Consider the following 12,314-nt stretch of genomic DNA (forward strand, 5'->3'; position numbering starts at 1 on the left):
TTGAATGGAGAGTGTGAGCGAACCCACACCTTTTTGAACATTTACTGCTTCCACATAATTTTAGATACAAACTTCATTTGAACTTTAAATGAGTCACGAGACTTTGACCTACAAATCTTGAATTTACATGTGTTTTCTATCTTTTATTGTTTTTGAGATATTAGAGTGTGAGTTTTAAAGTCTTTTCTTGCTCCTCCTGTGATTTTATAATGAGTGTGTATTGCGGAATGTTTCACAGCACTGAGGGAGTGACATCACCAGGAGCAGTTGGAGAGGAGGATTTTAGAGAACGCTTCTTGTGAAATATCCTCATAAATCCCATGACTTTGGCCAAATCTAACATTAAAAATCATATTTTAGTAGGAAATTTCGTTGCGAATCCATTGATACAGGTGTGAAAGTGGTCAGACCTATAGTTTAGATGCCAGAAGCCTCTGTTTGACACAAAGTCCATGCCCGGAGATTGCCTCCCCATTGGTTTACATTGTAAGGTGTAATGTCGCACTCCAACTTTCAGGGCTTACTAAATCTAAACCGTTCGAGTTATTACAAAGTTTTTAATAACTTTTGCTCAACACAGTGTGATAAGTCATGTATTCAAGTTTGAAGCCGATACCATTAACGCCCTCGGAGGAGATAGCGTTTGTTCAGGGGCCAAAATTGGGGCAAAGTCTTATTTTGAAAAGCTGATTGCAGACTTCCTGTTGGATTTAGGTCAGGGGTGTCAGCGTATGATTTGTAGGTCTTGATGAGACGAATAATTGAGTTTTGGTTCGATCTCTCTACGACATTCCTACGGGCCGTGGCGGCCGTTTTAGATACATAGGTGGCGCTAGAGAGCACATTTTGGCACTTCGGGGGTTAATTTTTACATTTTATCAAATTTTTCACCAGACCTGATGTGCGTGCCAAATTTGGTGAGTTTTTGAGCATGTTTAGGGGGTCAAATTTAGAGTTAAAGTGGCGTATTAATAAAGAAAGAATAACAATAGGGTCTTCGCCCTTTGGGCTCAGGCCCTAATAAAGAAACAAACACACGAAAAACAATAGGGTCTTCGCCCTTTGGGCTCAGGCCCTAACAATAACAATAAGTAGCAATAGCCAGGGAAGGATGCCAACAGGACTGTGAAGGACTGCAAAGGCGTGGCCCCAGGGTTTCCTGCGAAACCTACAGTACAGGTACGAGGCCTGTACTATGAAGCAGGATTTGGGGTTAGTGAGGCAACTTCAGGTTTAATTATGGGTTTTCAGTCCTACAACAGTGGTTCACTTTTTACCGGGGTACATAGCCATGATAACTTAAGCTGAATAGCTAACCTGCTCCAGGGCAGCTTAACTTCAGAGGATTGGATTACAACCTGTCAACACCCCGACCACTGACCAATCAGATCACTGGAAATAAAGAATCATCATTCCTACAGGGTCCTGACATGGACAGAAATCCTGACTTACGATTAAGTGACAATTAAAAAACAGCAATATATATTTTTATAGATCAATGTAAACATTGTATTGTTCTATGTTTCTATTTCCACTCTGGTTTTAAAACAGAGCCTCTAACAAATGGAAAGATTGTTTACGACACTAAACACATAATAATGATTTTAGCTGCATTTTAAATAGCATGTAAAATTTAATAAGGAGCTATATGACCCTGTTAAATAATATAGCTCTTTATTAAATTTCACATGCAATTTGTCCTTGCTATATTTGGATTCTTTATATGTGTTTTGTGGATGTATTTATTCTTGACATTTTTTCTATGGCATTTTTCTATGCTTTCTTGTAAAATACAAATTATTTGGGCTAACAGGGTCACACAGCTCTTAATATGTTTCCTTTTACATGCTATGTGTGACATTGGTTTCAGATTTTTCAGATATCAGAGATTTATCTACTTAGTAGTTTGAGCTTTCTGTGCATATACTCATACTCATTACGTAGTGCATTTTGGGCAGTTTTAAGCATAGACTAATTTTATTATCATTTTCATCTATAGTCATATTCAATGAGAATGTCTGTATATTATGAGGGTTATTTCTTTATTATGTATTTTTAAGCTTCTCCATTTATTAATCTGGATTGTATTGCTCTCTCTATATAGTCTCTTGCTATGTGTTTCCGGTCTTGGGCATTCAGTTTTATATATTCATTACCTTTCAACTTACTGATTATTTTGGTCACACCTCCCTCATTAGAAGAGGCTGTATCTGGGCGGTTCATTCACAGATGGATCCTATTATATAATCATTCATTCTTTTTGCTGATTGGTGTTTGAACCTCACCTGTTTATATAAATTGTCATTTCTTCTGTGGTTACATTATGCTAATGATGGCTTCTAGTTGAAATGTGTTTGTTTTTGTCCACAATAAATTAGAAGACTATAGATCTGTGAGTACTGGTGTTGTTTTTGTTTTAAAGAAAAAAGTAGTGACATGTACACTTCTTTCTGTAAACAATCCCACAATGCTGTGTTACATTTTATAGATGAGAAAATTAAAGTTGTACAAGACCTCAGCATTCAGCGATAATGCAAAATGATGATGATTGTCTAAACTCTCAATTTGCTGCTGACTATAGAGTTAACTACTGAATATCCGTAATAGAGGGAGCAATGATTGATTTTGGACACAGGCTGCTTTGAATTTGATGTTGCAGGCTTAAACTCACAACCAATATATGGTATGCATCAGCACTGAAGTTGTTACAGATGGCAATGAGTACTTGTCATCATTGGAGGTACATATCAACAGCTGAATGTGACCAGCTTAATACAGTATACTGACATTAACTTGTATAAGCCTTTGACCTAACCCTAACAAACAGGGTGTCAATACACAGCTAGTTTCTGCCTCCTAGTGGGTTAATCCAGCCATGTCAGAGGGCAAAACACGCGCGCGTTCTAGTTTTCCTTACAAAACATATCCTTCCGAGTGACTCATCTTATTAATAGAGAATCTTTGGAGTGCTGTGCCTCGTCTCTCAGCCGAAAAAGTACAAAATATCTTTCTTTGAGTAACTCGTCACATTATCAACAGACGATCTTCGGAGCGCAGTTACTTGTTCTCAGCTGACCGTCAGCAACAAACCGGGACCCGCTGCAGCTGACAGACACAGGTTTAGCGTTTTACTGGCCGGCACTGCCATCTCCTCTCTTCATGTTTCAACGTCGCTCGTTTTTCCGGGATGCTAACATGTTCTGATTCACCCAGAAAGCGATGAATGAAACGAGCACAGCGGGGACCGGACCGGCGGAGGTTCTGTTTACTGCGGGAAGCCGAGCCCAGGTTGTCGGGCTGGTGGGAGGATGGAGCCGAGGCTGAGCGGTGATGGCAAGCCGTCCGTGACCGTGTCCTGGTTCCTCGGCCCGGCCCTCATCTTCTTCCTCCTGGCTGTGTTAGTGAGCTGTCATGGGACGTGTAAACACCGAGTCCCCTCTCCCAGTGAGGTGAGCCTGGGTTTGCTTTGCTGAGAACCAGCGGTAGGGCTAAGCTAGCTAAGTTAGCATGATAGCTAGTGGTGGCTAATTAACGTCTGTATTGCACAGGATAACTGCTTTACGGTATCCCTGTACTTTAAAATATGTAGCTTGACACTGACTAACGCTAGAGACAAACCTGACTTCCAATATGACACGCAATATTAGTTTTTGTGTTGCATCAAATGGAAAATACTTCAGTTCAGTTTGCTACCCAATTTGGATTTGGTAACAAGGATTCGTATAGACAGTAGAGTTAGCTAGCAAGCTAACAGGCTAACATGAGGCTCCCTTGTTTCTCCGAGTCTGCAATAACTAACATGATGAATAGTATCTACAATAACTGTAATGTACAGTCCCTGCAATAACCATAAAGTACTGCACACTATGGTTATTGTAGAAACTGTACATTACGGTTATTGTAGATTGCAATAACCGTAATGTACAGTCTCCGCAGTAACCGTAATTTACAGTATCTAACCATAATGCACAGTCTCTGCAATAACCGTAATGTAAGTGACAGTATCTGCAATAACCGTAATGTACAGTCTCTGCATTAACTGCAATGTACAGTCTCTGAAATAACCGTAATGTACAGTCTCTGCAAAAACCGTAATGTACAATCTCTACAAAAACCGTAATGTACAGTCTCTGCAATAACTGTAATGTACAGTATCTAACTATATTGTACAGTCTCTGCAATTACTGTAATGTACAGTATCTAACAGCAATGAACAGTCTTTGCAATAACTGTAATGTATAATCTTTGTAAATACCATAATGTACAGTATCTGCAATAAAGTAATATGCAGTCTATACAATAACTGTAATGTTCAATCTCTGCAATAACTGAAATGTACAGTATCTAACCGTAATATACAGTCTCTGTAATACCCGTAATGTTCAGTATCTCACTGTAATGTTCAGTCTCTACAATAACCATAATGTACGCGTTAGGGATGTGCAGAGGGCCCAGTATCTGCATTTGTTGAGGCAGCAAAATTATTTGTATTTGTTTTCCAATAAAAGTGGAAAGAGGCTTAAAAATCCTGTTTTTGTTTTCGTTACACTCTTAATTTTAGAAAATTAAAGTGTTACAATAAGTGTTGATGAATAAACTACCTTTATAAAGGAGGTCCCCACACTGGGTCTTGAGCTGGAGTCTCCCAGATCATAGACGACTGCGCTGACTACTGAGCTAAAACATTACTCATTGCCTCATTGCAGACAGACGTCTACTTATTTATTCACCCGTAACATCGAGACAGCACACCGTGTAATGTGTAGGGTAGAACTTCAAAGGCAATTATGGCTTTGCACGTTTCATTTATTCCCTGTTTTTTAAAACCTAACTTTGTGGAAAGGAGAATGGGAACACCAGATTATGGAGAGTCTCTTGGAAACACTTGGTGTGTGTCAGTAGCTCAGCTTTATCTCTGGGGAACACCCCCAACTCCGGGACTGATGGCCAAATTAGGAAATGTGTGACATGTAGCAGGTGGATGTGACTCCACTTGTTGAGATCTGCTGATAGATATAACAGTGGAGCAGAGTAGAGAGACTGAGATAGCGATGTAACCAACCTGCGTGCTGGTATTTGACATGTCTTTTTTTCTTTCTGAAAACAAATAATTTCTAAAATATTTGTATGAAACAAATATTCGTAAAAAAATGACGTTTTGACCAACCGGGCCTAGAGCCCGGTTCTGCTTGAGGTTTCTTCCCGTTAAAGGGGAGTTTTTTCTTGCTGCTGTCAACAAGTGCTCGCTCATGGGGGAATTGTTGGGTCTCTGTAAATTAAAGAGTATGGTCTAGACCTGCTCTATAAAAAATGCCCTGAGATAACTTTTCTTATGATTTGGTGTTATATAAATAAAATTGAATTCTTTGTGCTTTACCGAATATATTTGTATTTGGGCACACCCCTAGTAGCGTCTAAGTGTAATGTACCGTCTCTGTAATAACTGTAAAGTACAGTATCTGCAATAACCTGCACTAATGTAATGTACAGTCTCAGCAATAACTGTAATGTACAGCATATAACTGCAATGAACAGTCTCTAAAATAACCATAATCTATAGTCTCTGTAATAAACGCAATGCACAGTCTCTGCAATAACTGTAATGTACAGTATCTGCAATAATCGTAATTTACCGTCTGTGCAATAACTGCTGAGTGGAACATTTTACAAATGCCCTTTGGTTTTTATGATTATTGTGTCATGTGATGACTATGGCCCTGTTTACACCTGGTATTAACATCCATCTCGGGTGATCTGATGACAAGTGTACAGCTCTAAATACAAGTGTAAATGCACCCAAGACACATTGAGGACGGATTGAGACCCGATCAGTCAGACCACATTCGGAGGTGGTCTGGGCCGCATGTGGCCACATTCTTTTAGTAGTGTAAACGCAATATGTCCTGGGCCACATTGAAGGACCACCTACTCAGCTGACGTCTTCTATTTTCCGGCACACTAGACACAGTACCCTCCGTCCAAAGCTGTTCAACTTGTTTGATAACAGGATAAACAAATTATTTTGTTTTTCATGTGAATTAAAAACATAATCCACCTCCCCATTTTTTCCTGTTTTTCTCGTTCCCCTAACCGGTTTCCCTCTTCAAATCGACAATTAGAATAGAAATTAAATCATTAATTTTTCGCTTGTCTGTCTAAAAAAATATTTCAGAAGCTAAATGTAGCTGGATAGTTTCCTCTGTCCTGTCAAACTGATAACAACAGTTTTTAGTTTTGCTGTGCTGCTCAACATAGTGAGCTCAGGATTTATCAGGACGGTGGCTGCTTTACTCCAAACAGTTTCACTGTATGAACCTGGACTGCATGTGTGTAACAGCTGACCTATTGGATGTGTAGAAGAACACAGAACATTAATTAACATTAGATCCTGACAGATCCTGTTGGCTTGTTGGAGATTTAAATAATCAATGAAGTTATGCTTCTGTGTCTCGTTCGTAAATGCGCACAGTGTCTCTGAATGGAGAGATGCAGCTACGGGGAGATCGCTGCATCTCTCTCCCGACGCGGAATATTTATATATTTATCCTGTTATCAAACAAGTTGAACACAGCTTTGGACGAATAACGAACGAATTTGGTCGTTGAAAACAGAAATGATATCCGTGTTTATTTGCATAAACAGAGCAGGGGAGTGAGATCTGACCACATGTGGTCACTCAGGATGCATATGGAGATGCATGTTAATGCCAGGTATAAACAGATGCGCTTAAAGCGGTCCATTTGTGATTGGATCACCCGAGACGCACGTTAATACCAGGCGTAAACAGGGCCTAGGGCTGTCCCGAATACCTTTTTTTGGGGGGGGGCTTCAAAGCTTCGATTTACTTGAAGCTTGGCGGGGGGGTTCAAAGAAATAGAGGAGGTAGTCCAGTACTCACGCAGGCCTACACAGATGGTGTGCAAGCTACGAGCATGCACAGAGGCAGTTATGCTCAATGTGTTGGTCATTGCAGTATTCTCTGAAACGCCAGGGGGCGTACAAACAAAATACTCTGTAAATAAGCAAGACTCAATGACATATTTTTGGCGCACACACCCTTGCACCATGGACACTACATCAAGCATAAATCTAGCTTCACGGTGCAGGTACCTCCTCTGTCTCTCTGCCCGTCTCGCCACCTCGGTGTCACTCATGCTGCCGGTGTTTTGTCGGTCTGCATCCACCTCATGCTGAAGTTGCTGCTGTTGGTGAGAACAGCACAGCAGGCGAGCAGCACAGGGACCCGCTGGAAGAAGCAGCAGCAGCATCTTTAAAGCAAGCTAGACTAGGGCTGCTCGATTATGGCAAATATCATAAACACAATTATTTTGGTCAATATTGTAATATTATATATTGTAATATATAGTATTAACATGATTACTCATTGACTTTGACTTTGTGCATTTCTTGAATGTTTAAAAAATTTTTTCTTTTTAACAGTGGATTTCCTTTAACAATAACAGACTGCAGACCAAGGTTAGATGGTACACTTTTTTTGGCAGCCACTATGTCTGTTAATATTCCAGAATTCCGGCCATATAGAACAACTACCAGACATATGTTTAAATAGCCATATAATAGCCTACATTTAAACAGCAAAAAAGGACAAAAACACAAATGCTATGATCCAACAAATGTATTTTAGTCAGCAGAATGAACTCTTCACAAACTTTGTGAACTGAGCATATAGGCTACAACAATCAGATAAAATAAATAGCCTTGCTGTTGTTAATTTAATGCTGCCATGCGGGCAGTCTGCAGCTGCAGCTCCGCCACCGCTTCCACCTCCTGTGGTCTCCCCAAGCGCCTCTCACTGGGGCCATATGGGGAAAAGTTAAACCTCCTACTGATCAATTACATGTTACTTAACCATGGAGCTCTGGACTGATTTGTTTATTTCACTGTGCCAATGCTGGATGTAACATTACCTGAGAAAAAATGGTTAACTGCTGTTGTACCAAAGCACAGGACTGTTCCTGAAGTGTGCACCGGCTTTTCAATCTTGTGTCACGCTTAGTCACATGTGACGTAACATTCAATGAATCTTCCAATGTCTTAACAGTGGTGGCAAAACCAACCTTTGCATAATATAAGTTTATACTTAAGTTGTCTTGGCAACATATCCTATAGGTCACACAATATTAAGCTATTTAATATGCTATTAATGAATTTAGCAATCGGCATATTTCCCACCATACATTTTGGCCTTTGATATTTTCATCTGCCGGACAACTACACATGATACCAGCTGCCGAGGGGAAAAGAAAACTGTATATAGGAATGTTTGAATTCTGATTTTGCTGTTCATATACTATGGCAACAAACAAAGCTTCAAAGCATTCGGTACAGCCCTAGTGACAGTGTACCATGACTTGTTAGGTATTTAATTCACTGGATTAGCTAAAAACAGGCATTCTCATCTGATTATTTTATCTATAAATGATTTCTCAATTGAATTTCCAGAAAATATACTATTATGATATATACTGCTATCTTAATGTAAAATTGTATGTTTTATACATTTGACCTACTCCCCCAACATGGAGTCAACTGGGTGCTTGGTAACAAAACCAACCAAACCAATCACTGATTTTCTTTACTTGTTACTTGTCAGAGATCTTTGGTTTCTTATAATTTCTCCTCCGCCTCTTTTAGGTTGTCCATCATGTGTACTTGAGGCCTGAGCGCTTGACTAAAAGAAGCTCTCCTGACAACCTACAGCTGAAGATTAAAATCATCTACGACTACAGTGTTGACCAGTGAGTAATGCAGCTTGTTAGATAACATGAACATTTCTAAGCTCTAGAAAGTAGACACCAGAACCAGACATTTGACAGTTAATGTTGTATGTTCATAGCAATCAACACTTCCACAAACCTCATAAAAACAACTTCAAAGCTTTACTCTGACATTTTATGATTATTATTATTTCTTATTTCTTATTTCTCTATGATTCAGGTATGAGTTGTACCCACCTTGTGACTATACTGTGTACATGTAAGTGATGTTTTCTGTGTCAAGTGGATGTGCTCTTTCTCCTCAGGCTCCCTGCAGACAAGAGAAGACTGGTAAAGGTGAGGATGCCTAAGAACTTAATGTGTAGAGCACTTTTTGTAAATGAAATGAAAACCTATAAGATGGAGCCTTGTTGGTTGGCTGTACCACCTGCAAATTCACCTACAGAGTGCTGAAAAGATGTTTTGAGCTTGAATTTGGGTTCACTGCTCACCATTATGGTAGGTACTGCAACGAGAGAAAAAACATGTGCATGAGTCAAAGAAGTAGAACTGAGGAGAAACAAGCAGGTGGAATGTGATGAGCTTAGACACCTGCCAATCATAGAACTCCCACATCATCTGATTCTTTATTCTTAATTTGTATCCCCATTAGCTTCCACAAAGTGATCGCTAGTCTTTCCGAGGTCCACACAACAACAGCAACAATTAAGCAATCAGCAGTTCACATTGATCAGTAAAACAAGAAAAAGCAAAACAAGCCAGATATAAAGATAAGAAACTGTAAAATAACAAAGGTGGATAATCCAAATTTACACTAAAATCAACAACAAAATTGTCAAGATTCAAAATAATCAAAAAGGTTCTAAACTTAAAAGTGTGTTTTTCTTGTTCCTCCAGTTGGGTGTTCTCTCTTTCCCTTCACTGTGCAGGATGATGTGCAGAGTTTGTCTTCACATTCATCTGCTAAGGGAGGAAAATTTCTCTGTGCTCACCTTTAATCTCAGTTTAGCACGTGTACATATGAGCATGATTTGTGACATCATAGCTAGTTTGGAGCTATGGTTTGGAGCCACACAAATCAGACAGATTATTATTCAAAACATAGTATTTAAAACATGTCGGGACGGGATCTTAAATTATTTTTTCAATATTACCACAAAGATATCGAAACAAAAAAAAAGGGGCTGTTGAGAGCCAACTTATATGGACTTATTTTGAAAAACAGGAGGGGTTTTAACATTAACATGGCACTTGTTGTTGTTGAGATTAAAGAGCAACTTAAAACCAGCTGACAATTTTGCCTCTGCTAACCTCCATTATTTGAAGTTCTCACCCATCATTGCTATTGTGTTTGTCCCCTCCTCAGGACAAGCTCTTTCCCCAGGCCATCGACTACCTGCAGAGGGCCTTCAGTGTGAGGCACAGGGTGGGGCCTGTGTTGCTCAGCAGGTATGAATCCACTACACACTGTCTGGTTTCACCTGTGTACGTTGCTTCTAAAGATGCACTGATCCATGTAGGAGCTGATAAAGACACAAGGTTGGGTATCGACCAGATGTCATGTGACTGATCCACAGTTTTCTGTTGATCCATTAATTTACTGTGTGATGTGTATGATGTGTAATGCTACTGCCACTTCCTGCATCTGCTTCATAATAAATGCATTTTCATGTAAGAGTAGTGGTGGACCTTAAAGGATAGGTTCACAAGTATGTCTTGTAGTAGTCTTGTAGTAGGTCCCCAGCTGGAATTGAACCAGGGAAACCATTCAGTTATCAGGGTGCTCCTATGTGGTGTTTCTCAGACAAGATTTAGACATTTTGTGAACTTTTTTTGGCAAGAAGTCGTTTGAAACATTGTCCAAACAAAATATATCTTATTAAAGAATGGATGAAGCCTGATAAGGGAGAATGACTCAGAGAATGAGGACTGATGTTACATCTTTTTAACAACCAACTTTTAGCAACTGGTGTGAAAAGACACTACAGAGGAGCTGTGTTGTTTAGCAATTCGGTTTTGGTTTATGAGAGAAAACGGAGCCACTCTTTGTTGAAGAGATGCAGAGACTTGTAATTCCTTTCAGTGAAGCCTTTTTCACCTGCGGGGTGTACACACAGGACAGCAAGTGCAGCATCTGCTCTGATCGGCCTGTTTGTAAGGTCTGTGTCTGGGAGGAAGGGAGGTGTATGAAAGTCCCCGCTTTAAGTAATGGATTGATATGCAGTTACAGTGTCACGTTACCTACTCTATAATCCATCCTACACAGATTGGTTCACAGGTATTAAATGCGAATGGGTATCAGAATTGATATCAGGGGAGAAAAAAAAAGATTGGTGCATCCCTAGCTGTTACAAGCCCTCAAACATGGTTCTCACTCATTACAATGATGTAGGTGATTTTGGCTAAAGTCTTTGAATGCTCAGATCTTGGATTTAGCCTTTGTCTTTGCTGCTTAGCGAAAAAGTAGATGTTAAGAAGCCTTTACTATGTTTCCATTCCATGGTTGCTCTGACATTTGACACTACTTAAAGGTGCCGGACTTTACCTGTAATAAAAGTTTGTTTCAGCAGAAAAGGTGTATTTATTCTCTAACTACAATGCAGAGGTTAACATCAGTGTTTGTTGTTTGTGTCGTGTCAGACAATGTGCAACCAACCAGTACCTGAGGAAGAGAGATGACCCTCATCGCTACTGCCAGGATGCCTGTGCAGATGTCACCCGTTGTGGCCCTGTCATTGTTCCACAGCACCACCTGCAGGTCAATAAGGGCCATTGCACACACATAATTGATATTGTAACAAAAAACTAAATAAAACGGCCTTTACTCTTCTAGCTTTTTGAAACAAATTTCATCTTGTTATACATAAGTCAGAACAACTTGTAACACTACAAATTTATTCATTGTTTAGGAGTCTTTGCGCCTTCCTGTGGTCAAAAATCACCTAATGCATTAATAATTACGTCTTTGATGCTAACTTATTAGCAGTGCTCAGTGAAAATTGTGTGATCTAGATTCTCAAAGGCATACCTTGGATTAAGGAGCAGTTTGCTGACCAAGGGAGGGAATGAGTCACTTGAGGAGGGAGAAGAGAGGAAGTAGCTGCAAGCAATCACATTGTTTGACATACATGCAGTATATGACTTTTAACCAACAAGAGTCACGTGTGTGTGAACAGAGTCCACAACAGGCAGTGGAGAGAAACATGAGGATGCACACACATCAGACTTGACAAGCTGGATTTGAACCAGTGACCTTGCAGTCTCAGGGCATGCATCTTAGATCATGCTAGACCACCAGCTTAACTGAGTACATACAATCAGAAAGTTGGTGTCTTTTGTTTTCACAACCTGAAAGTTAAATACAATGGAGGTCTATGAGAATAAATGCAGCTGAAGTTAAATATTCACCAAAATTGGAAATTTACAGAAAAAAAGCTGAATGACAAATCATACAATTGTGATCAACATAGAAATGTTTTCATGGAGTTTGATCACACATTTGGCAAGTTATGTTGTTTGTACAATGCATACAATATATAACAAAACTGAGTACACCCCTGTGCAATATCATTAAAT

At 39.6% G+C, this 12,314-nt stretch overlaps 1 protein-coding gene across 5 annotated transcripts in view; it reads left to right on the top strand.

Annotated features, from left to right (window-relative positions):
* Positions 1–2,959: 2,959 nt before the first annotated feature.
* Positions 2,960–12,314, top strand: part of lmln (leishmanolysin-like (metallopeptidase M8 family)) — a 39,189-nt gene continuing 29,834 nt past the window's right edge. For 3 of the 5 annotated variants that reach the window (XR_010930711.1, XR_010930712.1, XM_067604581.1), the window contains exons 1-5: positions 2,966–3,449; positions 8,656–8,759; positions 9,044–9,074; positions 10,105–10,187; positions 11,379–11,496. Coding sequence is in view for 3 of the 5 variants with exons in the window: in XM_067604581.1 (XP_067460682.1) it covers positions 3,309–3,449; positions 8,656–8,759; positions 9,044–9,074; positions 10,105–10,187; positions 11,379–11,496 (477 nt within the window). In the remaining 2 variants the exon portion in view is untranslated. Of the gene's footprint in view, positions 3,450–8,655; positions 8,760–9,043; positions 9,075–10,104; positions 10,188–11,378; positions 11,497–12,314 lie in introns of all 5 variants that reach the window. The other 2 variants (XM_067604583.1, XM_067604584.1) reach the window with 2 other exon arrangements.

This window comes from Thunnus thynnus, chromosome 11 (genome assembly GCF_963924715.1).
Source record: "Thunnus thynnus chromosome 11, fThuThy2.1, whole genome shotgun sequence".
Taxonomy (NCBI): Eukaryota; Metazoa; Chordata; class Actinopteri; order Scombriformes; family Scombridae; genus Thunnus; species Thunnus thynnus.